At 41.7% G+C, this 27,088-nt stretch overlaps 1 protein-coding gene across 5 annotated transcripts in view; it reads left to right on the top strand.

The window, feature by feature from the left end:
• Positions 1 to 27,088, top strand: part of trim36 (tripartite motif containing 36) — a 122,518-nt gene that overhangs the window by 6,442 nt on the left and 88,988 nt on the right. For 3 of the 5 annotated variants that reach the window (XM_072281074.1, XM_072281073.1, XM_072281070.1), the window contains exons 3-4: positions 11,127 to 11,156; positions 24,609 to 24,934. In XM_072281074.1, coding sequence (XP_072137175.1) covers positions 11,127 to 11,156; positions 24,609 to 24,934 — 356 coding nt within the window. Of the gene's footprint in view, positions 1 to 11,126; positions 11,157 to 24,590; positions 24,935 to 27,088 lie in introns of all 5 variants that reach the window. The other 2 variants (XM_072281071.1, XM_072281075.1) reach the window with 2 other exon arrangements.

The following is a 27,088-nucleotide window of genomic DNA, read 5'->3' as shown; positions in this document are numbered from 1 at the left end:
CAGTAACACTGGTGTCTAATATTTAGATACACTGGCGTGTACTGTATCCGTCACCCTGCTCGTCCCATGAAACCAACCCTGCTTTACTGAGGATTGTAGAGAAATACCAAAAAAAGGAGATGCAAGCTGGTAAAGTTACCAGATGCACACTGAACGCGGATGCCTAGGCAGAGTTCAGTGATCTCAGTAACAACAGTTGAAATCAAAGTTCTTCAGTCTTGCACTATTCATTTGCTGATAATCAGCCGGCTAATGGGAGGAGGCAGCTACAGGAATATTTGAGTCTGAATGATGACAAGGCTTGACAATAAATACAAAACTCGAAGTTGAAGTGTTTGCATTCATTTTTATCCAGTCATGGTGAAACGGGGGACCCTCTCATGGCCCGCCATCCCTGTCAGCATCCAGCATTTCCTTTGCTAACTGTAGTATCAAAAATTAGCCAAATACGCAGAATACTACAAAATCCATGGGCTCCAACAGCAATCTTGCCTTGCTGTTGAAAATTTGAGTTCCAGAAAGAGCTGTACCTTTAATCTCAATGCTGCTATCATCAGTGTGGGGGAAAAATTCCAGGTATTTTTGTGTTAATCAAATCCAACCTAGACAATGAGTGCATTGCTAACCTATTGTTAAACCTCACCAGGGTGGCAAATTGGGGTCATTGGCTAGGCGATTGCAAAATATTTAATTCCATTTGTAACACCTCAAAAAATAAGGTGGCCCATGTGCTCACACTGAAAGGCTTGGGCAACCTGCGGGCACAAGCTGGCAAGCAGTTGTTCCACACAAAATCTAAATAGAGGAAGTCTGTTTCCCTCCCATTAGCATTACCATTAATAAGTCTCCCACTGTTGCCCTTGTATGGGAGTCTTTGCCAGCAAGAAATACAACTCGGCCAGTTGCATAACTTCTGTGGTTAGTGTGGCAAGAAAAGCAGGTCAGTGGATGGGTATTGTGGTTCTAATGATTTATCCCCTAATTTTAGAAAGATAATCTTTTCAGCACTTCTGCCTGTATATCATTGTGAATGGTGGATTCTGCCTTTGTTGAGAATAAGGATGTGCTTGGAAGCTCATCTTTCTGTTTGCTCTTTCATTGCCCATCATCATTCAGGATTAGATAAGGCAGAACTGCAGAGGTTTGATCTGACCCATGTTTATTTTGCTCTGCCTATTGTGTGTGGCTTCCGAAAGTTACAAGACACAAATCAATGGTGTGATGGAATACTCCCTGGCAGCTTGAATAAGTGCAATTCCAAGATCAATTTAAGAAACTCAACCTCGCCCAAGAGAAAACAGCCAGCGTTAATTAGCAGCCAGTCCTCCAGTCTAAACTCATCCTTCACGTCCAGTCATCGATGGCTTTGGAGTTATGCTATTTACAAGAAACAATGCAGAGACTTATCAAAGTTTCCTCTTCAACGTCTGTGCCCTGCACCCATCTGGAGAACATAGGCAGAAGGTTCATGGGAATCCCACCATAGTGCAATTAATTTTCAGCACCAGCAACTGGGGCTCGACTCCGCCACTGTCTGTAAGAAGTTTGCACGTTCTCCCCGTGTCCATGTGCTTTTCTTCCGCGTGCTCCAGTTTCCTTTCATATTCCAAGAATGTACTAGTAAGGTTACTAAGTTGTGGGCCTGCTACGTTCGCACCAGAAGTGTGGTGACACTTGTATAATCCTCACTGACTTGATTTGATGCAAACAACATATTTCACTGTACGTTTCACTGTCTCGATGTACATGTGACAAATAAAGTTAATTTTTAAGTTAATCAGCAATTCCCCTTCAAGTTGTATTACTCTACTTGCTAATTTGTTTGAGTTCTTTCATCTTGGACCTCCTTCCTAAAGGAGTCTGAGGATATTTTCACTATATTTGCGGTATTTATGCACATTTTATTCCATATCCATACTTCAACCTCTAATTTTATTTTTTTTATATAACTTTCATTTATAGTTGTTGAATATTGTTTTTTGTTGCATGTCATGCCAATACACTGCAACAAATTGCTAATACATAAAAATGTGTATAGCAAATGAAGTTGCCCTTGATGTGACTACAATGCTTTAAAAAGGCAGCTTCCATTTTGTGTTGGGGTCGAAAATTTATCCTTGAATGGGAGGACAAAGCAATGTAAATTAATATCTGACTAGGTAAATCTGATGGTTTTGAATTTGAATTTAATATCACGAACAGGAGATGTGATCTTAATGAGAAAAGGCCGTTTAGGGATGGAAGCATTCTATCTTAGAGTAGTTTCAGCACTGCAAGTCTGAATGCAGTGGAATAATTTTTGCAAAAGATAAAGAAAAATATTCAATACGATAATGCACAAAGATTGTGCTTTACTAGTTTCCTTGATTATGCATTTTATTCTAATCAGTGAAGTTATAACTGAGATAAAGATTCCTCTCCTTTGTTCGAGCAGTCTACATCTAACTTTGCTTCCAAAGATCCACACTGCACAAATGTGACATGTTGCATTTTTACATCAACTGTTCAATGGCCAGTTGGAATGGGATTTCCAATACAATACCAGTTAGTCTCAAATAGATTTTTCTTTTTGGGGCTGTTCAAACTGATTTGGACGGCCAACAGATAGAGATTTTTAAAAATAAAAACAAGAATTATATAAATTTCATAACGTCTCTGAGACTTCCCAAAGTATCTCACATTTCATTTGTCATGTGGTGTTGTCCTTGGAGCCACGATGCGTATTTTGCCTGGCTTGTTACACATAGCCATTGCCTTCTCATAAAGGGCCCAAGGCTGCAAAGTCACATGCTGCCTGAATGAATCCTTGCTGTTAATGTCATTGAGGCATGCACTGATTTTGTTCATAAATTAGGGATGCCCCATCCGTTCGCCTTTTGCTTTAGGCTCCAGACAAAACAAAAATAAAATGTAAATAAAAATATTACTTACCATTAGACCATAAGATATAGGAGCAGAATTAGGCTATTTGGCCCATCAAGTCTGCTCCGCCATTTCATCTTGGCTGACCGATTTTTCCCTCTCAGACCCAATCTCCTGCCTTTTCCCCGTATCTCTTAATGCCCTGACCAATCAAGAATCTATCAACCTCTGCCTTAAATATACCCAATGACTTGCCCTCCACAGCCGCCTATGGCAATGAATTCCATAGATTCAGCACCCTCTAGCTAAAGAAATTCCTCTTCATCTCTGTTCTAAATAGACGTCCGTCTATTTTTGAGGCTGTGTCAAAGTGCATCACCATACACTTCTCAACACTGTATTCCATCTGCCACTTCTTTACCCGTTCTCCTACTCTGTCTAGGTCCTTCTGTAGCCTCTCTGCTTCCTCGAAACTACCTGCCCCTCCACCTATCTTTGTATCATCTGCAGACTTGAGCAGAAAACCATCAATTCTGTCATCCAAATACCATTATTTACAGAGTGTCATGGCATCTTTCAAGTGTGAGGATGTGTCCAGTTCCACTGAATTAATTCAAAACCAATTGCTTTTAAAGCCTAGGTACTGATGCGCGCATAACAAAACCCCACGTGGTAACCAACATTCAGAGAGCAAATCCCCACATTGAAAAATGCGATAAATTTGTTTCTTGGTCATATTATTAAAATTACAGCCCTGATGTTAAGAAGCCTATATTTCTTTGAAAGATTCTTAGAATCAGGGAATCAGATTGTTTACAGCATAGGAGGTGGCCTCTCAGCCCATCCTGTCTGTGCTGGCTCACCACAGGACCAAATCTGCCATTCCACCTCCCCCCTTTCCCTTTGCTGCAGCCCTGCAAAATTTTCTCGGTCATGTACTTATCTGCTTTCTCTTGTAGGCCACACCTTGCTTCCACTATAGCTGCAGACAGTGCGTTCCAGATTGCAGCTGCAAGCTGTGTGTAAAAACTCTTCCTTGCATCACTCTTAATTCTCCTCTTCCTCATTTTATTCCCCTGACCTGTATCCATCGATACTGGCACCAACAGAACGGACAGATGCCAGGAGGAATCATTTATTTAGCACGTCTGTCTGAGCACGGTTGTGAATGTAACAGGTATTCTCTTTAGGACTTGTGTGTATGCCGGATCCTGCCTTTATAGTCATAATCATACTTTATTGATCCCGGGGAAAATTGGTCTTCGTTACAGTTGCACCATAAATAATAAATAGTAATAAAACCATCAGTAGTTAAATAGTAATATGTAAATTATGCCAGTAAATTATGAAATAAGTCCAGGACCAGCCTATTGGCTCAGAGTGTCTGACCCTCCAAGGGAGGAGTTGTAAAGTTTGATGGCCACAGGCAGGAATGACTTCCTATGATGCTCTGTGCTGCATCTCAGAGGAATGAGTCTCTGGCTGAATGTACTCCTGTGCCCACCCAGTACATTATGTAGTGGATGGGAGACATTGTCCAAGATGACGTGCAACTTGGACAGCATCCTCTTTTCAGACACCGCCGTGAAAGAGTCCAGTTCCATCCCCACAACATCATTGGCCTTACGAATGAGTTTGTTGATTCTGTTGGTGTCTGCTACCCTCAGCCTGCTGCCCACAACAGCAAACATGATAGCACTGGCCACCACAGATTCGTAGAACATCCTCAGCATCGTCCGGCAGATGTTAAAGGACCTCAGTCTCCTCAGGAAATAGAGATGGCTCTGACCCTTCTTGTAGACAGCCTCAGTGTTCTTTGACCAGTCCAGTTTATTGTCAATTCGTATCCCCAGGTATTTGTAATCCTCCACCATGTCCACACTGACCCCCTGGATGGAAACAGGGGTCACCTTGTTGAAGATGAGGATGTACTTGGAGCCTCCCCTTTCTCTTGGCTATTTCATTGTCCTCCATCAATCAGCATTAGATGTCTGATTTATTGATCATGAGTTGGCTTAACTCTGCCTAATGCATACTGTTTATGCATTATTATTTCCTGTTAAATGCTATCATGACCCCATGGGTGGTGTAGTTGTGGCAAGATATGGAAGTAGATTGCCAGGCCTTTCTTCCGCACAGACAATGCTGCCCAGTTCGGGTCCTGGCTGGATTCGAACTCCAGACCATCCGCCTTGCAGTCCAGTGCTGATGCCACTACACCACCGTCTACTTAGCATGCCAGTAATCCTGTGTGGCATCTTCACTAAACCGGTGCCGCACCCAGTACACCCAGTACTTTTCCCAGAACGCACACCGGCACTCTTCTTTTTAGTAGGGTCGACTCCCGGCCTTGTTGAAATAACAGTGAAGTGAGAAGTACGCCAGGTTGTGAGGTTTTGCATCCAATATCTGTGATGCTGGTGGCCCACAGTGTCTCATGGATGCTCAGTACTGAGCTGCTACATGTGTTCTGGGTTTGTCTGCTTTAGCAGCTTTGAAGAATCCCATAGCGACCGTTCCCAGCATTAGAAAGGCTCTGTATCTCTGTACAGATTCTCTGAGAATATTATGGTGGATGGATGCATTTGCCACGCGATTGGTGAGGACACCAAGTGGATTTATCCTTTGAAGTGGATTGGTGGGGTCTCTGGTGGTGCTAGCAAACCATTCTCAGTGACTGACACTGAAGTTCCCACCCACAGTACATTCTGTACCCTCGCTATGCCCAGTGCTTCTCCCAAGTTTTCTCCAACACGGAGAAGCACTGATTCACCAGCTGAGGGAGGATAGAAAGTGGTAATCAAAAGGTTTCCTTGCCCATAGATGAGTTATGCCTTGAGACAGGTAGGCTAGAGAAGCGTGGAAACTGAGGACTGCAAATACTACTCCCTTTGGTTTGTGCATCCACCTCTGGTGGGACTGCACCTATGCAGAGACTGTGATGAAGGTGCTGGCAAGCCATCTGTAAAAGATGCTTAGGTCATGCTGCTGTTGGACTAGCCCTTGAGTCAGCTTGGACTCCAGCCCCCTGATGTTTGTCAGGAGCATTTTACAAAGGTTGTGTCAATGCCAGTTGGTCCACAGGCTTCTATCCCTTTGCTGTCTCATTGTCATACTAATGGGAAACATGGTGTGAGCAGAATTATCTGCAGCTTAATGTGAAAAAGACTAAGGAGCTGGTGGTAGACCTGAGGAGAGCTAAGGTACCGGTGACCCCTGTTTCCATCCAGGGGGTCAGTGTGGACATGGTGGAGGATTACAAGTACCTGGGGATACGAATTGACAATAAACTGGACTGGTCAAAGAACACTGAGGCTGTCTACAAGAAGTATTAGAGCCGTCTCTATTTCCTGAGGAGACTGAGGTCCTTTAACATCTGCCGGACGATGCTGAGGATGTTCTATGAGTCTGTGGTGGCCAGTGCGATCATGTTTGCTGTTGTGTGCTTGGTCAGCAGGCTGAGGGTAGCAGACACCAACAGAATCAACAAACTCATTCGTAAGGCCAGTGATGTTGTGGGGATGGAACTGGACTCTCTCACGGTGGTGTCTGAAAAGAGAATGCTGTCTAAGTTGCATGCCATCTTGGTCAATGTCTCCCATCCACTACATAATGTACTGGGTGGGCACAGGAGTACATTCAGCCAGAGATTCATTCCTCTGAGATGCAGCACAGAGCGTCATAGGAAGTCATTCCTGCCTGTGGCCATCAAACTTTACAATTCCTCCCTTGGGGGAGTCAGACCCCCTGAGCCAATAGGCTGGTCCTGGATTTATTTCATAATTTACTGGCATAATTTACATGTTACTATTTAACTATTTATGGTTCTATTACTATTTATTATTTATGGTGCAACTGTAACGAAAACCAATTTCCCCCGGGATCAATAAAGTATGGCTATGACTAAACAGCTTAGACACTTCAGAGGGAATTTAGGAGTCCGCAGTCGCAGGCTGGCTGGACAGTATGAGGGTGGCTGACTCTTCTCCTCAAGGGCGTTTGTGAACCAGGTGGGTCCTTAAGAGCCCCAGTAGGTCCTTTCCTTTAAGTTCCACAGTATTAATCTGAGTTTAAGTTTCATAGCTGCCTTGTTGAGAGATTTGAGCACTGGTCTCTGGATTGCACGTCCATATATTTGAAATATTAGTCTTCTAATTTAACTATAGCAACATTGTGTTGAAACTCATATAGGCAATGCCTGCTATTTTGTGTTTCCAAGAGCAGGAGCACATTTACAACTTCAGTGATTGTTTTGGACTTTTATCATTCTAATGCCTGGGGAGCAAGTTGGATAAGAGGTGGACAGAGATACCAGGCTTTTTGCACTCTTGACCTTCAGCGGTGATAATGTTACATGTTGATCTTTGACACTCCAAGGATCCTAAGACAGGATACCACTGTCTTAGTTGTGAGTTGTAGAGACATTGGCACCTTTTCAGCAGAACCGAAAATGTGGTTATCAGATGTATAGGTATTTGGTAGGCTTTATAATTCAGTTAAATGTGCCAGTATGAGACTTAAATACATAGGTCAAATAGCATTATTTCTACGTGTAAGCTTGAAAATTATACTGTCTCTGGGGTCTCTTTTGGTCAGGGTCAACTATAGGGGTTGAGTCCTAACTGTCTAGATACACAAGCCTGGGCAGTACGATATGGAGAGCAAGCTGTTGCCCATGTAGCAAGCTCCCCCTCTCCACGCATCTGATGAACCCAAAGGAACGGCAGAGACCGATACAGTTTGGTACCAGCAGCATCACAGGAGTTGCCAGTCAGCACTGAACACAACGTAGGACTGCCTTAGGGACCCCAACTCCGGATTTTTCCCTTGGGGTTTACTCCTGAAGCCTTCCCTGTCAGGGGGTATAGTCGCAAGGCAGTGGAGGTTTGAGATCAGTGTTTCCTTCTCCTAGATGAGCTGCCAACCACGGCTGACGAGTCCCACTTGCCTGAAATAAGGGCTCCTTATTTTAGAAAGGATATACTGACATCGGGGAGGGTTCAGAGAAGATTCACGAGAATGATTCCAGGAATGAAAGGGTTTACCGTATGAGGAACGTCTGGCAGCTCTGGGCTGTATTCTCTGGAGTTTAGGAGAATGAGGGGGGATCGCATAGAAACGTTCCAAATGTTAAAAGGCCTGAACAGATTAGAGATGGCAAAGTTATTTCCCATGGTAGGGGATTCTAGGGCTAGAGGACATGACTTCAGGATTGAAGGACATTCTTTTAGAACTGAGATGTGGAGAAATTACTTTAGTCAGAGGGTGGTAAATCTGTGGAATTTGTTGCCACAAGAGGCTGTGGAGGCCAAGTCATGGGGTGTATTTAAAGCAGAGATAGATAGGTTCTTGATTAGCCAGGGCATCAAAGGGTATGGGGTGAAAGCAGGGGAGTGGGGATGACTGGAAGAATTGGATCAAACCATGATTGAATGGAGGAGCAGACTTGATGGGCTGAATGGTCTATTTCTGCTCCTATATCTTATGGTCTTATGGTCATAAATGACTGTTTGTAAGGCACAGCTAACCCGTCTTTGCTTCTTCTCCTGTCAATAGAAATGGTTTTGCCGGACGTAATAGTCAAGCCACTTGTGAAGATCAAGAACTGGACTTAGTTGTTAGAAGCTGTTTGAGATGCACTCCATTGAGAGCATTTCACAGGTAGTGAGAGTTTGTCCCCTTTACCTCCCCTGACTATGACAACCTTAAGGAACCACGCTATACTACAGTAACACACACAAAATGCTGGAGGAGCTCAGCAGGCCAGGCAGCATCTATGGAAAAGAGTAAATGGTCGATGATTCAGATTGAGACCATTCATCAGGACATTATACTATCTGCTTGCAGATAAGGTAGGGCATTAAAGACAAGTCTGGTTCAGGCTTCACAAGATGCTCACAAGTTGCAGCAAATGCAAGATGGCATTCCGGAGGAGGAATACTGGCTGCATTCATGCTTGTAGTCAACTATAAATTGTTTCCATGTTGTCATGTTAACTTCTTGTGGAATAATTTATAACATCTGAGCAATAACTGAAAATCTTAAAACATGCCCTACCCAGATTGAAATGTACATTATCGCCACTTTCCAAAGAAAGAAAAAAACAGCTGGTATGCAATCACTGCGGCCATCACTAAAGCCCTGTGTAATTTAAGTTTATTTATAGTGATTCTGTACTGTAATATGTGCAAAATAAAGGGATTGTATGTAACGTTTAAGCGAGGTATTTCAAAGAAGTTAAAATTGACCAAGAAAGCTGACCAATATCTTCAAGCAAGTAAGGTAACAACTTTCAGAAAATATTAACTTTTTCTTTATTATTTTACTGTAAGTTGGACAATATAGATGTCTATCTACAAATATATTCGTAACACTAAACTGTACGGGCCATTACCTTCCATAGAGAACCATTAATGATCTGCCATTTACGATCATCTGATCTCTATCATTAAATGTATCTTTTCTACAGTGTTAATTAATTCTTCAATCCGGTGTTTAAGTTTATTTGAACTGTTCTTAGATGTAACTATCAGATACATTTAAAAAACAATTCAGGCTCTTTGGGAGCTGTGGGTCACCAAGAATGTTCCAGGACGGTGATGCTTCAGACGAAACTGTTGTCGACAGACCTCCCTCCCTCCTTTACCGAGCAACTCTCCAACAATGCCTTTCACTCAGGACTAGCAACTAGCTTTTGCAAGTTCCACAAAACCCTCACACACTTGGCAGATCTCACAGCCTGCACATAGTCAGCAACTCAACCCAGCAAGCCACGTCACCCAAGCAGTTTAGATGGCGCTCACCAATTAGAGCATAGCCACAAATTCTCTCCACCTTTTGGACTCTGGCAGAAGAGATTTAAATTTAATTAGCTGTCTTTGATTATACAATGTCAATGATCTTCTTTACACAACAATCGGTAGCAAACTGCTACACACGACAAGTATCTTCAGCCCCAGTCTGGAAGCAGCCAGAGCTATAAAAGTTCGCGGCTACGGTCCTCCTGACAGCCACTGTAAATGCCGTCTCAGGTTGCAGTTGTGGCTGCAAAAATAGTTGCGCATATTTCCATGCGACTGAATGGTGCTGCTTGAGGAGAAAAATAAAAGCATGTTTGGTATTCCTGGAAAATAACACTTTTTGGTGCCAAAATTTTGACACAAGGATTGTTTCCATCTCTCAAACCGTTGAATGCTAATTATTTAATGGTTTTTGGTTTTCCATAGACATTTAAAATACAACAAATCCTTCAGATATTTGATTTAAAGATGCTATTCCAGATCTGCTTGATGGTTTAACTGGCAGTACTCTACACATGGTGATTTCATACCAGTAAGCTCAATGGTCTAAATCAGCTGCTCTTAACTATAGTGTTGCCAATTGTGGTAAAACTCACCAAGACAAGGAGAAGATTAATAATCCATACCTCCTAGTTCTGATCATTACCTGATGATTCTTGTGAAAAGGATATACGGTGAGGTAGTGAATAAGGATTGAGAAATGCCTTCAGTTTATATGAACTCTTCTTAGATGTGAGTGTCAGGTAAATTTAAAAACAATTCAAACCCTAGAAACAGAGACGGTTGTGATGCACTCATCGATCAGGTAGCCACTCAGCATTCAATGACAGGCTCATGTTTGAAGAATGAGGACTTAAGGATGACAGGAAATTGTGGAACTTGATTCAAACCTGCATTAATGGAATTCAATTACAGAGGTGGGAAATGTGTATGATAATTCAGTAGAGTTTCCAAAGTTTCCACAATAGGATAAACATTAAATTAAAACTTTATACTATCTTTACTGTCATTCTATTGAAATGCAAGCTTATCCTGAATATTTTAGTGGTTGAATATATTTCCGTGCTGCATGTTTGAAAATATAATTTGCATTGTACTTCCTGCATGTTGAAACAGTGATGTCCAAAATAACTTGTTATTACAGTCAGTTTACTCATTCAGTCGGCTCTGCAGGCTAGTGTGTCAAATATATTAACAAGTGGAAACCTGAGAAGAGGAAATGCACTTTTGAAAGCTTGTGATTGCATTGTGTTGAATTTCTTCTGATCCGAATAATGTAATAAACTAACCTGATCTCAAAGGTTAACTTCCCTTTTAAAGAGTGTGATCTAGTTTGTGCCATGTTGTCTCTGTGATAATATGTTCATCTGACAATGAAATTCACCACTAATGTGTTTACAACATTACAGCATAGTGGGGACCACACTGAGAAATTATTCCTGACTCTTTGTTAATTGATTGCAGCCTCACTGCGAAGGTCATTCGGGAGAAAAGGTAGAAACATTCTGTGTTGATTCAGGTTTAATGGACCATAGCTGCAACTCAATTATGACTGTTTATTCTGTTTTTGCAAATTAAAATTTGATTATATCTGTTAAAAATCAAACAAAGTGGTCACATTCTAAAGTTGACATGAGCTCATCACTATTATTTAAAAAAGTGTCTTTTTATGAAATTAATTGACTGGCAATCTGTAACACAACATTTGCTTTAATGGAGCCACCAGAATTATTTTCAACAGTAAATATAATAATCCAAATTTTAATCATTTTTCTGAAAGTGATAAGATTATCACACAAATTCAATATGTTTCTGGTTTAGACATTTGCCTCGAACAAATTAGTTGTCACTTTGTGATGTGCTTTAGTTGGGTTAATAACCCACGTCATAAATTACCTTGCATTTCAGAACAAGTGATAAAAAATGTCAAACTCATGTGAACTTTAGCCTAGCTTGACCACTGCAAACAATTTCTTTCTGGCTTTGCTTGGGTCATTAGTTTGTGACAATGGCATGTGCGTCTCATATCTGCTTGTGTTGCCTGTTGTTTTCTGAGTGCTGTGCTGTGTCTCCTAATTTGCTTTTTATGTTGTTTTATTACGTGCTGTGTTGTTTCTTTCTTACCAGTATGCAAACAGGAGTGCATACAAAATATCAACAGGTATCTGAATATTGTTTTCCCATTCCATACAGGAATCCTTTTGGGGAAAGGCACATTGAATATACAGTGCAGACTGGGACAGTGCATACGTTTTGCATGGGTGGGTCACTCACACTAAAAATTCTGTTCAGCTTGAGGTCCATGGCATTGTACCTAACGGGATAGGCTTTGCTTGCTTAACAGGCCCTCTCCACCTATTGCTGGAAGCAGGGTGAGTAAAGCAAAATGGATGTGTCATCGACCCGCTCGGTATATGGAACATGGGAGTGAGTAAAAGGGGCCAAGGATGGGAAGAGATGGAGCTTCAGTCATCGTGGGGGTGGAGGAAGTGGTTGAGACCTCGAGAGCTGGGTTGAAGTAGAGGGTGGTTTGAAGTCAGGACTGAATGGGAGGGAGTCAAGGTTGAGATGTGGTTGACGGGGATTGGAGACAAAATTGTCTGGGGAGGTGACGGGCTGGTGGTGGTGGTGTGAGAGAGCCAGACCAAGGGGCAAGTCCTTAACTTAAAGAGAAGCTATCTAGTGCAGTCTCACCACACCAGTTGTGATGTGCAGAGGCAGGCCTGCTCTCATTTAGTGAAAAGAGCTCATGTTTGTTAGGAAAGCCAACGTGACCCGTGCTGGGTGGACTTGAGTGCAATCCCAGCATAAATTCCATCCCATTAGCATATTTAGCTAGAGGGAACTGCCGACTTTGTGGATGATGTAGTCAGTTCTGCCATCTGCTTTCTAATGAAATTCTACAGAGGATATGGTGCTACATTACCTGGAGTCAGGAAGTTAAAAAGATCTAATTTCATATCCATTTGACATTCTGAACCACACAACCTAAAGGAGATGAATGCTGACACTGCTGGAAGGAATTAATGGGTGAACTTTCCTGGGATACTTTTCTACAGCTGTCAACGGCCGGCTTCACAGTGGTGTCGGGGTCAGCCCGAGGGTGCTGTGCTTGCAGTCACTGAAAGGAAAGGGTATTGTGTTTTTACAGTAATCCCGAAAAGAACTCGTGGAGCACTGGGTGCCTGATCACATTTACTGATCAGGTCTTTGATACAATGCTAGTGCACAGAAACTGAGTTAAGTGGTAGAATTTGTGCAGAGTACAGTACTGGCACCTGTGTACGTGATTAACAGTGTTATCAGGTGAATGAGTGATTTCATATCCATAATCAGCCAGCAGTGTTATTGTGTAAATTGCCAACAATACTCTTGTCAATTAGGAACAATGTTACTGTTCTCTGAGTTACCAACGGCATTATATTCTTGTGAAATTCCTCTTATACTTGTCTACTCACTGCATTAATAACATCTGTGAAATACTATTATTCTCTGAATTATCATGTGTTGCTTTCATTTGAATTACTAATAATATTATGATTCTATAAAAAACCGAAAAATTTACTATGCTGTTAAATCTAACAATCTACACACATAAAAATTGGTGGTGATGCAGCAGGCCAGGCAGCATCTATAGGAAGAGGTATCCTCTCATATTCCTTTTGCCAATCAACTTTCCAGCTCTTGGCTCCATCCCTCCCCCTCCTGTCTTCTCCTATCATTTCAGATCTCCCCTCCCCCTCCCACTTTCTAATCTCGTACTATCTTTTCTTTCAGTTAGTCCTGACGAAAGGTCTCGGCCTGAAATGTGGACTGTACCTCTTCCTAGAGATACCGCCCGGCCTGCTGCGTTCACCAGCAATTTTTATGTGTGTTGCTTGAAATTCCGGCATCTGCAGATTTCCTCGTGTTTGTGAAATCTAACAATTTTACTCGTTACTAATTTCTAATAACATTATTGTTCTCTCAGTGATTAATGAGTGGATAAGATGTTCAGGTATGTAAAACAAACAGTACTGTAACTTGAACAGATGCAAGTTATTTCTCCATTTGAATTCATGTGAACCAGGAACAGCGTTAGCACACAGTGAAATGGCAACAGGGTGGATTTACTGCGCTTGATTGTCATCATATATTCAATAGCTCTATGTCAGACCCTCCCTCTCCTCTTGCATTTTCTCCTTTATTTATGTTTATCCTCATGCTCAACTTTGGATCATTAAAATTGAAAGTTCAGTATTTCTTTTTTTTCCTATTAATATTCTATTATGTCATTTGCCGATCATTTTCAGTCATGTGGTAGCTAGGACAACATTGATAAGATAGCCAGGTAGTCTTCTATGCTGTGAGCATCCGATTTTAGATTGCAATGAGTGCAGCAATTTTAAAAAGTAATTTAATGAATATCTGGTGATGATTTTACAACCCCCTCCTCCCCGACCCACCAGACAACTCTTTTCCCCCTTCCTGAGGGAAACTATGTGGCTGGCCGGTGAAAAGGAAACAGGCTACATAGTCCATTGGGCAATTAATTCTTTTCCATATTTCAGACTTTAGTACATAGAGAGGCAACGTGCAAAATTGGTAAATTGGTTTACTGTTGTCACATGTACCGAGGTACAGAGAAAGCCTTTGCTTGGTGTGTCATCCATACACATTGTTTCATTGGGATAGTACAAGGAAAAACAGTAGCAGAATGCAGAATATGAGTTACTCAGAAAGTGCAATGCAGGCAGGCAATAAGGTGCAAGGCCGTAAAGAGGAAGAGTTTGGAATGAAGAGCCCATCTTATCACATTAGGGAGTCATTCAATAATTTGATAATAGCAAGATAGATGCTGTCCCTGAGCCTGGTGGTATGTGTTTAACAAGAGGGTCTCTTGAATTTAGGCACATTAAACCCTGCTTTGTCACTGGAAGACCAGTCATGTTTTAAGCGGAGTCCAAGTAGGCAAGCCAGCCAGGAGCAGGTCGGAAGTTGTTGGGTAGGTCAACCAAGTCAGCGTACAACTCATTTGGCTTCAGAACTGAGGCACCATGGTAGCATCGCAGTTAGCGAGATGCCATTACGGCTCAGGTCGTCAGAGATCAGAGTTCAATCCCATCATCCTCTGCATGGAGTTTATATGTCGTCCCCGTGGGTTTCCCCCTGGGGGCTCCAGCTTCCCCCCACAGTCAGAGACACACTGGTTAGTAGGTTGTAAATTGTCCTATTCGTTGGCTAGAGTTAAAATCAGGGGTTACAGGTGGCTCAGCTCGAAGGGCCTATTTCATGCGGTATCTCTAAATAAATTGGCCAAAGGATTCACCTTGGCACCAAAACAACATCCACTACAGACTTGACCCAGACTCCCGTCCCTTTCCCTTTCTTCCTCCAAGAATCTTCCAGGCAGGAATTGAATAAGGAAAACTGAAACTAGACTGGAGTTCGTGTACCCTGAGACTGAAGCCCTTGGGCTAGTGAGCATGTTTCTCAATCACTGGCCATCCTGTAACACCGGTCCGCCCCACACCACCAGACACATGCTTGCTACACACCTGGGGTTAAAGCCATACATGTCCTACTTGGTTCCTTTTGTTAAATTTTCATACTTGGTTTAATGCTTTCAACAGTTATTGGTGTCCTTTGTGTCTGATTCTCAACCATTACCCTCTGCTGTAAGTGTACTGAGGAATGATTCACTGCAAAGGAACAGTTTATCCATAACGTATCTGATTACTTATGGCTGAAAACATACGCAAGGATGCTTAACTCGTCAAAGGATTGATGGCTGTATCCATTCCTAAAGAAGCTTGCTTGCACTAATAGAACTTGCATATTGGGAGTAAAAATTCTGGGTGCATTGCCTGCTGTTTTATGTCGCAGGAAGCTATTAAGAACATTACAGCACAGCCAAGGCTGTTTGACCCACAATGTTGTGTCGACTTTTTAACATTCTCTACAATCAATCTAATATTTCCCTCTCATGTAGCTCCCCATTTTCATATCATCCACGTGCCTAATGTGTCTGCCTTTACCATCTCCCTTGGAATTATGCAACCTCTGGAATTATTGGTAAAAGGAGAAAACTATCAATGCACTGGGGTGTAGAGGGGGCTGAAAGGATTAATTGTGGTCCTATGCACGAGGATGGTGGAGAGTGAAGTAGACAAGCAAAATTTAAAAATACCCCGTGTAATCCAGCTGATGTTTTCTAGTATTAAAGGTCCTATTAGTTCAAGCTTGTATCACTGCTCATATTCATTAAATTGTTTTTGAAATGAGATAAAAGTTTGTAGAGCCGAGAGCTGTCATGGGAAGGGGATGCACAACATAATTGGAGAATATGTACAAAAATATTTAATGTGAGATAGCGATACAAGCAATGACTAAAATTTAATGCAATGATACAGTTCAGCTAGTTAGTCCGTGAGTTAGGACCCCAAATTTGGGCCACCGGTACCATCTGGGGGGAATAATTCTTATAGTGATTTTTGGCAAGGTATACACCCCTAGTACTAGAAAATTTGTGATAGCATCCCATGGTGCTTTGCCTATGATAAGATGAATTATGCCAGGTACTTGTCTCCTTACTTGGCTCAGATGATGAATCTCCTGGAGAAGAATCCTTCTGTGAATGAGGCCTACAAGACAGGCCAATTCTCAGTGCAGCTGTCAAGTAACAATCCCTCTGGGCAGATCCCTGTACCAGGCTATTGAAGCCACAGTGAACAAAGACACACAGACTCCTGGAGGCACATCACGGTTCAGCCTGAATGCTGGAGCTAACAAGCGTCACTACATAACAGCTGAGCACCACAGTGCATTCCTGGGACAGTTAAGGGAGATGGTGCAAGGCAACAAATCAGAGCTTTGTCATGTGGAGCTACAGCCGCCAAGAAACCAGAAAGATGAGGAAGCAGCTTCAGCAGTGGTTAGCCTCATACATGAATGGGTCAACCCATTTGCAGAGAAGCGGGACCTCATTAGCATCTCTACGGCAAAAGCAGCCCCCAAGGACATTGCCTCCGACTTGATGAAGGCATATGAGATTGGTGAGCAATGCTATGCAACCTTCAAGGATGAGAGACCAGCAAAGAAATTCCATGACCCAGTGAAAACCAACAAGCTGAAAACATTCAGTGATATGTGTAAGAAGAGAGAAGTGAAATCAAACGGGAGGGTGATCATTTTGAAAGCAGACAGGTCTTTCTTTGGACACATCATAGTGATGGCACAAGGGCGCAGTCTACGTATGGAGGATATCCTTTCTCATCCCCTTGGACCATTGCCCTGGGCCCTGTCCACATCAGAAGGATCGCTGAGAAAGACAAATGAAGCTATTTTAGCCACAAACTTGCAGAAAAAAAGTTGCAGTAGAAGAGCAACTCCCAGGAAACTCTGCTACAGTGGTTGATGGAATGAACTTGGTCCAAAGAGTGAAAGGTGATAGAGTTACTTTCAGAGATGTTGCCACAACAATTCTGGGTATGGTTCTGAGGGAAGGCAGTCAGAATAGCAGAATAGATGTGCTTGACACATACAAGGAGAATTCTATCAAGAATAGTGAAAAATCTCTATGGGGTGAAGAGACGTCATGTGTTGCGAGGTATCACAGGCACACAGATGGTGAGGCAGTGGAGGAGCTTCCTGACCAAAGTCAATAACAAAAATAGTCTCATTAGCTTCATAGTCCATGAATGGAGGAAGGCGGAGTACAGAGCAAAGCTACAGGAGAAGATTCTGTATGCATCTGTAAATGACAAATGTTACAGAATCACATCTCAAGACAGTGAGGAGGTGTCAGCTCTTCAGTGTCAACAAGAAGAAGCAGATGGCCACCTACTACTCCATGCTGCCCATGCCACAAGAGAGGGATACCAATCTGTAGTGATCTGCTCAGAAGACACAGGTGTCTTTAGCAATTGTGACAAGATTGAAGCCCCATTGTTCCAGAAGTGTGGCACTAGAACCCGTACAAGGCTTGTAGACATCAGGAAGGTTGCTGCCACTGTTGGCATAGAGGTTTGTAGGGCTCTCATCCGGTTGCACGCATATACAGGATGTGATACCGTAAGCGCTTTTGCAGGGACAAGTGCCCTAAAACTTCTGACCAGCAACAGGGAAACTCAGGACACATTTTTAGAGTTAGGTCAGGAATGGGACTTCTCCCCAGAACTGATGGACAAACTGGAGGCATTTACATGTCTCCTGTATGCCCCAAAAGCATCGACCACGAAGGTCAATGAGCTCAGGTATCACCTTTTCTGTGCCAAAAAAGGTGAAATCGGAAGTCAACTCCCACCATGCAAGGACTGCTTAACAAAACATGCACAGCGAGCCAACTACCAGGCTGGTATATGGAGAAGATGTTTGGAGAAGGACCCACAAGTGCCAAGCCCTGTTGACAGAGGATGGAAGTTGGAGAGAGAAGAGGAAGCTGAACAGTTGGTGGTGCACTGGATGGAAGGCCAGCCAGCACCCGATACCGTCCTGGATCTACTGGCCTGTAACTGTCCAAAAAAATGTTCACTCCCAATATGTATGTGTGTTGCAAATGGCCTCAGGTGTACTGACATGTGTAGACTGGCAGACTGTGAGAACCAGGCATCCACCTCAGAGAGTGTGGAACGTTCAGATGAAGATGTGGAAGACTTGGAAAATTATTATGATTATTAATAGGTTATGAAAGTATGGAAAACAAAGTACAGAAAGCAGTCTTTGATTAAATATTTTCATTTTACAACCAAATGGAGCCTAGGTTATGGCCATGTGGAACCCCACATTTGAATTATTGTACTGTAATTCTACATGCTATGACAAAGGCTTAAGATTGTTTTGATTTGATACAAAAATATGGAAAATATCATGAGATTGATAAAACTCCAGAAATCTCTCCAAGTGAGGTTTTTCACTTTTTGGGGGGTGGGGTAACATTTTCTGCTGTACTGATGTTAATATGGAATATATACAAAAAGTGATTACTTATTTGAATTCCTGAACAAATTCTCCACAAATCCATGTGATTATATGTCTTCTAGGATTTTTATTGGCTTTTCCAAAATAAACAACTGACAAATATTTTTCTAAAAATGAAATGATTCACTCTGCTGAACTTGGGCACTGTACTGCAAGTGCCACCAATAACATAGTTTTCAATGTAGAATTTTATAACAACATTTGATGAAAAGTGCTTGAACTCAGCTGTCATTGTGACAAATTTCAATGTTGGGGGAATCACTGATGACAAAATACCACTAGGTTGAATATATATGTTGTACTTTATATTGGCCACCTTTCGAAAATGCTTATTTTAGGGTAGTGTTATAAAATGCATGATATCACACATAAAGCTATCACTGGTGCAATGCTATCACATCTATCTGTACATAACTAAAATTCTCATTCTTTTATCTGTTTGTCTGTTTGTGGCCTCAAATTAGCGCAAATGGTGCATTAAGGTGGCACTTTTTTTGACTAAATGGACTTAAAATGCACTAACTTATAGAATGTATGCAAAGGTCAGGGTTATATTTGTTTAAAATTGCTCATATTCGTTAAAATTGCTCACTTATCAACAGGCCCCGCTTTCCACACCCGATTCTAGCTTTCATGGAAACCGCAACGTGACACCACGATGCATGCGCACAGCCAGCCTCAGCAGCACCTCACGATGCTCACAGCAGCGACACTAACTGGAGCAAAAGGGCAGGGCAGCTCTATTTCCAGCGGTCACATTCTGCTAATCACCATCAGCATGTGCAGGATTGGGAGAGATCAAACTGTGACCCATCAATATGAGATATTTAAGTCTTATTGTAATGAAGTATTTCGAAACACCCTATTCCCAGATTCTAAAAAAAGCATCCGTTATTCTTGCGAGACCATGGATCTGCACCTGGAAAGTCTTCACTGGGCAAGGTGTGTAGAAGACCAGCAGTTGCCCATGCTGCAAGTCTCCCCTCTTCATGACACCGATGTTGTCCAAGGGAAGGTCATTAGGACCCATACAGCTCGGCACCAGTGTCGTCGCAGAGCAATGTGTGGTTAAATGCCTTGCTCAAGGACACAACCCATGTAGCCTCAGCTGGGGCTCGAACTCATGACCTTCAGGTCGCTAGTCCAATGCCTTAACCACTTGGCCATGTGCCCACTCCCAGGGACTAATAAGAGATGGGAAAGAAGGAGAATGGGGAAAAGAGTGGAGGACTACTCTGGGATTTCTGAAGCAAATGTTCTGGGTGGAGTGTATACCATTTCTCCACGAAGCGGTGAGCTCTACTATTTGAGACTTCTTCTTCATCACATAAAGGGGCCAGTATCTTTCGAATCATTGAAAACACATGATGGAGGTACCTTTCCATCATTCAAAGATGTCTGCAGAGAGAGAGGATTGTTGCAAGCTGATGATCATTGGCAGTGAACTATGGAAGAGGCAGAGAGAACAAGAATGCCCAGAGTAGTGAGAGATTTGTTTGTCGTCTTGCTAACAAACACTGAAATCAACAATCCACAGCAATTATGGAACCGGTTCAAGAATGCAATGTCTGAGGATTTCTTACAAATGGGGAGGAGAACTACCAATGATCCTCATATCATGATCGATGAGAGGCATCAGGGACAAACTCTTCAAGAGAAACTTGAGAACTTAGGCAATACATTCGAAGAATGTAACTTGCCGACAGCAAGAAATGGTACAATTACTCAAAGTGCTGGCAATCTGGAATTTCTGCGTGAACTGCAATACAACACAGACGAACAGCAAGAATTTGTTTCACAGAAGGAGCCTCTATTGAATAATGAGCAAAGAGAAGTAAATGAATATGTGTACGACTGCTTGGAAAGGAATCTCTCTTCAATGATCTTCATTGACGCACCAGGAGGAACGGGCAAGACATTTATCATCAAATTGATCCTCGCTGAAGTTAGGGGAGATGGAGGTGTTGCTATTGCTGAGGCATCATCCAGTATTGCAGCAACATTGATGCCTGGTGGTAGGACAGCGCATTCAAGATTCAAGATACCCCTCAAAGTCAATGAAGATGCCTTTTGTAACATTGATAAAAACACCAAAACCGCGAATTTACTCTGAAATGCGAGGCTTATTGTCTGGGATATTGCCCCATGATTAGGAGGAGGAGTTTTGAAGCCATGGGCTGGACTCTTCGTGATGTATGTGGCAAGAATGAGGCCTTTGGAAGTATTTTAACCATTTGCTGTGGCAATTTGCGTCAGCTTCTAGCAGTTGTGAAACGAGGAAATGATCTTGATGTGGAGAATTCATGCATAAGAAATTCCTACTTATGGAGAAGCTTCATCAAGTTTCAATTGAAGAGAAAGATGTGATTGAGTGAGGGAGAAGGACGATATTCTGAGTTATTGGATGCTGGAGAAGACAAGATTGAGAAAAATGAAAATGATGAAATCGAATTACCTGAGGATTCTGCCAGCAAAAACTTTGGAAGAATGTATTGATTTCATCTACCCGACATTCAACAATCCTGCAGAACTGTTCTTGAGGAATTCTACCTTGGTTCCTCTCAATGAAATGATACGAAAAATAAACTTCACATGCATTAGACACATCTCTAGAATCATGAAAGAATACTGTTCCTTCAATGCCGTAAGTGAAGGAGCTAACGCCACTCATTTTCCTACAGAATTCCTTGATTCGGTCGAACTCTCTGGATTGCCACCACATAAACTGGAATTGAAGAGGGGATCTCCCATCACTTCAATGAGGAACTTGGATCCACCAAGGCTTTGCAATGGAACGCGAATGATGGTGGAAGAACTGCACGACAATCTCATCGTAGCAAAGGTAAACATTGGTGCGTTGGAAAATGACATTGTTATGATCCCAAGAATTACTCTCAGTTTATCAGAAGGAGAAGATGTCCCTCCTCAGCGGTGCCAGTTCCTGATACACTCATGCTTTGCTATGACTATACATAAGGCACAAGGCCAAACCATGGAGAATGTGTTGGATTTATCTGGAGAAACCGGTATTCCAGCATGGTCAGCTGTATGTGGCTTTAAGCCGGGGAAAAAGACATGAAAACGTTAGAGTGTTCCTGAAGGGTGGCAGATCAACCAGAAATGTGGTCATCAAAGGTGTCCTTTGTTAAACGAGGAGGAGCAATATTTGTCTTGCTACACATCTTTCTTCTTTGATGAACTGAGTTTTTCTTCTTTCAAAGCAAAGTGATAGCAGTAGCATTCAGGGAAATTTAATGTTCATTCTGGTCACATCAGACTGCACTACCCTTCTCCCAAAGGGTCACCCAGTTGTCTAGTATTTTCTAACTCTAGAGATGTATAACTTGCCAAAAATCACTAAGAACATTATTCCCCTCAGATAGTACCGACCAACCCTACTGGCTCACGGACTAAGTCTGTGACCTATCAGTTCAGCCAGTCTATGATCTGTTCTGTAATTTCTCTGTGTTTTATTTTTAATAGTTTATGCTTATCTGTCTGTGTGGATTTGATGGTTTTTGAGGTTAGGGTGTAGAGTTGATACAATTCTATGTGACATGTGGTAGGTACTCAGCGGCACTCCAGTTTAAAATGAAGACAAGCAGCTGTTTCATTCGTAGTCAGTGTTCTTTAAACATTTCAGTCATGCCAAGTAGGCTTTCTTGCTCATCAATGTTCTTTCGCCCCGGGAACTGTAACTGACATTAATAAGTTCAACATGTTTGTGCTAACGCTTTTTCTGCTGCCTTTTGGATTCTTGGGAATCAAATGGCAGTAATAAATTTACTTTTATTAAAGAAAATAGTTGAAAATCCGTCTGACAACTTGTCAGTACAGACCAGTTTAAAATACTTCAATCAGTGAGTTATTAAATGTTAGGAAATAAAAACAATAACTTTTATGCTGCCATTGACCCAATGACACCTGCTGAGTCATAGTTTTTACATGGAATGCATTTCATTCCATTTCACTTTCATTGGTGGAGTTCCGTGTCCTTTGTCCTCCTTTCCCTTGATATCCTATCATATTAAGGTACATATTAACACTCTGAACAACAGCAGAGGTATTTTAGATTCTAAAGGGATGGGGACATCACCTTAGGGAGAATTTTACCATTTTCAACCTCCAGTAACTTCTATCTCAAAGCAAAGAAGGTTTAATAAAATTAAAGGATCATCTTCAACATTCCTTATTTTTAGGAAAAGAATTAATTTAAATGGGCTCTTTTAGTTAGATATTTTCATTTATCTGAAGTGATTTCTGATTCATATTAAAGAAATTGAGATAATTTGAGGTAATTTTACGTCGAGGCTTTCTGCTGGTCATGGCAGGCCACGGGTGTTCCATCCTAGCTAACTATGTGACACACAAGCTAGTACGCAGGCCAGAGTAGTACGATATGGAGAACAAGTTATTGCTCATGTAGCAGGCTCCCTGCCCCCTCCACGCAGCTGATGAATCCAAAGGAACGGCAGAGACTGATACAGTTTGGCATCAGCGGTGTCACAGGAGTTGCCAGTCAGATTGAACTTAGCACAGGAACTGCCTTAGAGACTCCAGCTCCAGGTTTTCCCTCAGGTTTTACTGCCAGCTGAGTGAGTATAGCTGCAAGGCAGTGGAGGTTTGAGATCAGAGCTTTCCTTCTCCTAGATGAGCTGCCAACCATGGCTGACAAGCCCCATCTGCCCGAAGCAATGGGTTCTAAGATGCCAGTAACCCGCCTTTGCCCATTCCCCTGTCAGTAGAAACAGTTCCATGAGGGTTAGTAGCTAAGCCGCACGTGAAAGCCAGGAGCTCCACTTGGTTGTCAGAGGCTATTTGAGACACATGCCATTGGGAGCATTTAATAGATAGTGAGAGCTTATCCCTATTATGACCTCCGGCTACCATAACCTTAAGGAAACAAAATAATTAAAGTACTCCTCAAAAGCACTTAATTGCAGGAAAAGAACATTTTATTTATCATAGCCTTCTGAAAGATGTTATATAAATGCTAGTTTCTAATTCCTTGTCCTTCTAAGGAAAAATTTAAAAAATTATAGTGTAATGAGAGGCTATTAATCTAATTCACCATAAATCATCTTCACTAGTTCAGTGGATATTGTGTCAACCAATGTAATAATAATCATGGAGAAGTAAAGGTTCTGATCTTCCATCAACTATCTCAGTACGTGGAATTGACTGACTTTGATCATTTTTGCTTGATGTAGGAAGGGGAAAAGCAAGATAGGGAACTATTTTAACTGGGATACAAGAACATTAATACTTCAGTGGTTGTGGACAAATTCTTCAGCAGTTAATATAGTCTTTTGCTTTATTAAAATTATAAACATATTCAAGGAATTCAAAATCCAAGAAACTTTGCTAAACCTGTATAAAATGATGGTGCAATGCCAATTGGGTCTCATGTCCATTTCTGTCCAGTTGCTTGAAGGATGTGTAGACTTTGGGAGGGATAGGAGTTATTGGAATTAACCTACATTTGAGACATCATAATTATATCGTACATCAAAGATGAGGTTATTTCTTTTAAGTTCTGAGAAAGCCAAGATGGAAATAGATCAAAAGGTTTAAAGTCATGAAGAATTGAAACCAAAAGAATGGAGGGAGATGGCTGAAAGAGCAGTGCTTTGAGCAGCGGTGTAACAAGGAAAATGCTTTCTTATCAATGAATAAGATTTTAATTCTTGTCTGTCAGTGTGCTGAGTACATATTCAGGAACTGCACTGAAGGGAAAAATTCTTGAAGCAGAGGAAATTGCAGGGACATAGAAACAAATATCACAATGGAACAAATGAGATTGCTCTTCAAAGGAGCTTCCAAATGATTTTCTTCTGCTCTGTATTACTCAACCATTCTAATACAGTAACCTATATAACTTTACTACTCTCTCAATTTTCTTTTACTTTCCCTTGTTTGTCCTTTCTCTGTCATTCCCTTTATTCTTTCATGTATTGGTTGACTAAAAAGGATCTGCTGCCCATCCAGGCTGGAAACGGACCATCCACAGTCAAGGAGTCACCACCTTCCCTTGCCCTGGCTGTAAGTGTGACATCGATCTCGGAGAGCGAGGCATCAGCGGACTGTTCCGAAACTTCACCTTGGAAACGATTGTGGAGAGATACCGGCAGGCCGCCCGCGCAGCTGTAGCCATCATGTGCAACCTCTGCAAGGCTCCGCCCAGCGAGGCCACCAAGAGTTGCATGGACTGCAAAGCAAGCTACTGCAATGAGTGCTTTAAACTTCACCATCCCTGGGGGACTCCAAAGGCTCAACATGAGTATGTAGGACCAACCACCAACTTTCGGCCCAAGGTACGGATGTTCTTTCACTGTCTTGTTATATATAACATATTGTAAGTGGGCATTCCCGGAATTCCCTTTACATGGGCATAAGATGATTAGGAAAATACATAGAACATTGCAGAAAAATACAGGCTTTTTGGCCTATGACCTTTTAACCTACTCAAAGTCAATCTAACCCTTCCCTCCTATATAGCCCTCCATTTTTCCATCATTCATGTGCTAATCTAAGAATTTCTTAAATATCGTTAATGTATCTGCCTCCACCACCATCCATGGCAGGGCGTTCCATGTACCCACCACTCTCTGTTTAAAGAATTTCTGTCCTGGGGGCAGGGGAAAGAGTCTGTGAAAATGGTTCCAGAACACTTCCTCTTTCTTTCAAAATAGTTCTTGTGAAGGTGAAAGTATATGGTCCCACAACTTCTGACATATGCACATAAAAAAATCATAAAAAGAACAAAAGACATTAGACCTTAATTAATAAATAATTTAATGAGAGCTCAGAGTCAGCAAAACCAAAGGAAGTTTGAATTGATAATCCAACAGTATCTGCTTTTATAACCTAAAATCATGTAACATTGACCAAAGCTGCAGCTATGTGAGTTTGAATACTTCAATTTAGTCACAGCACATACAATATTAAATTTATTAAATTGAAAGAACATGTTTTGATAACTAAGCTAAAGAAGAAACATGTTTGAGTTGGTTGCATGGTCTATGAATTTTCATGCTTATTCATTCTGACACATGTGAACAGATTGACCTAAAGGTTAGATTTCCCTTGAGGATACTAAAGTGATTCAGTAAATGGAAGTAACCCACATTTTCAGAGGAAATTGATGTCAAATTCATGTGTTTCTTTAATGTTGGTGGATACTTCAAAATCTGTAAATTTCAGAACCCCGCTTTGGATGTTCCAATGAATAATTTTACACAAAAACAAGACTAGGTTGAGGAATTATCAATATATAGCCTCAAGCCTTTCCTTTCCTTAAAAGGGCACGATCTGTAATCAGACACATTCAGTCTGTCTTACAAATATAACGCGTTATGGCACGATTATCATATGCGCTGATGTATATGTGACAGATGTTGCAGTCATTTTCGTCACCCTCGTATACAACAGCTGCACATTCCCTGAAGATTGTGGGCATGGCTCACGGAATGGATGAAGAGACAGGAACAGAAAAAAAAGACACACTAGTTGAAAATATCTGAGACTTCTGTTTTGAAACATTTTTGTTATGTTTTGCTATTTCTTACAAGTTGAATATCCAGTCTTTGGACCTCTGAGGCCCATGTCCAGGCCACTGTATATAACATGGAAAGAAAGGGGAAAAGAAGCAGTAGATGAAGCCACAGAGAAAATACTGAATGTGGATAAGGAGAAAAGACTGCAAGAGGGAAAGATGGAAGGAAGAAAATCAGGGAAAATTTAAAAAAAGATGGAGAGTAGAGTGAACAAGAAGAAGAGTGATTTCTTTGAATGTAAACAGAATAGAAAGGTCCTGCTGAAGGGTTTCAGCCTAAAACATCATCCGTACTTTTTTCCTTGATGCTGCCTGGCCTGCTGAGTTCCTCCAGCATTTTGTGTGTATTGCTTGGATTTCCAGCATCTGCAGATTTTCTATTGTTTGTGAAAGGGGAATAAGAAATGGAGAGAGAGAGAGAGAGAGAGAGAGAGAGAGAAAGCTGAAATGGAAGAATAAAGGCTAAAAGAAAGAGCAAATGGGTCAGAGGGTTTCAGAGGAAGTTAGAAAGGATAGAGGTGGAATGACTACTGAATCAGAATGAGAGTCAGAACCAAATTTCTTCAATACTAAACTGCAAAAAAAGGTGCTCAGCTCAGCAATAAAGAACAAGCTGCATAAGGATTGGTTCACAGGTGCAGTTTGTGTTCACTGTAAAAAACCTTCTGAAGTTCTGAATCCAGCGAAACATGGAGATAATTTTCTCAATAGGAATTTTTTTACTGTTTGGGACCGACCTAAGGGTAATTTTAGCCGTCCTATTTTAAATGCGAAGTTGAAGGTGAGGACATTATTTTCTGGAGCAAAGTGTGGAGTCAAAGTCAAAATTGACAATAAGGAGCACGGCCAACAATGCCCAGAACAATCAGAGGACACTCACTCACTTGAAAAATGGGTCCCTACATGTTTCTAG

The sequence above is a fragment of the Mobula birostris genome, chromosome 17 (genome assembly GCF_030028105.1).
Source record: "Mobula birostris isolate sMobBir1 chromosome 17, sMobBir1.hap1, whole genome shotgun sequence".
In the NCBI taxonomy this organism is placed as follows: domain Eukaryota; kingdom Metazoa; phylum Chordata; class Chondrichthyes; order Myliobatiformes; family Myliobatidae; genus Mobula; species Mobula birostris.
This window is presented reverse-complemented; position numbering and strand designations above follow the sequence as displayed.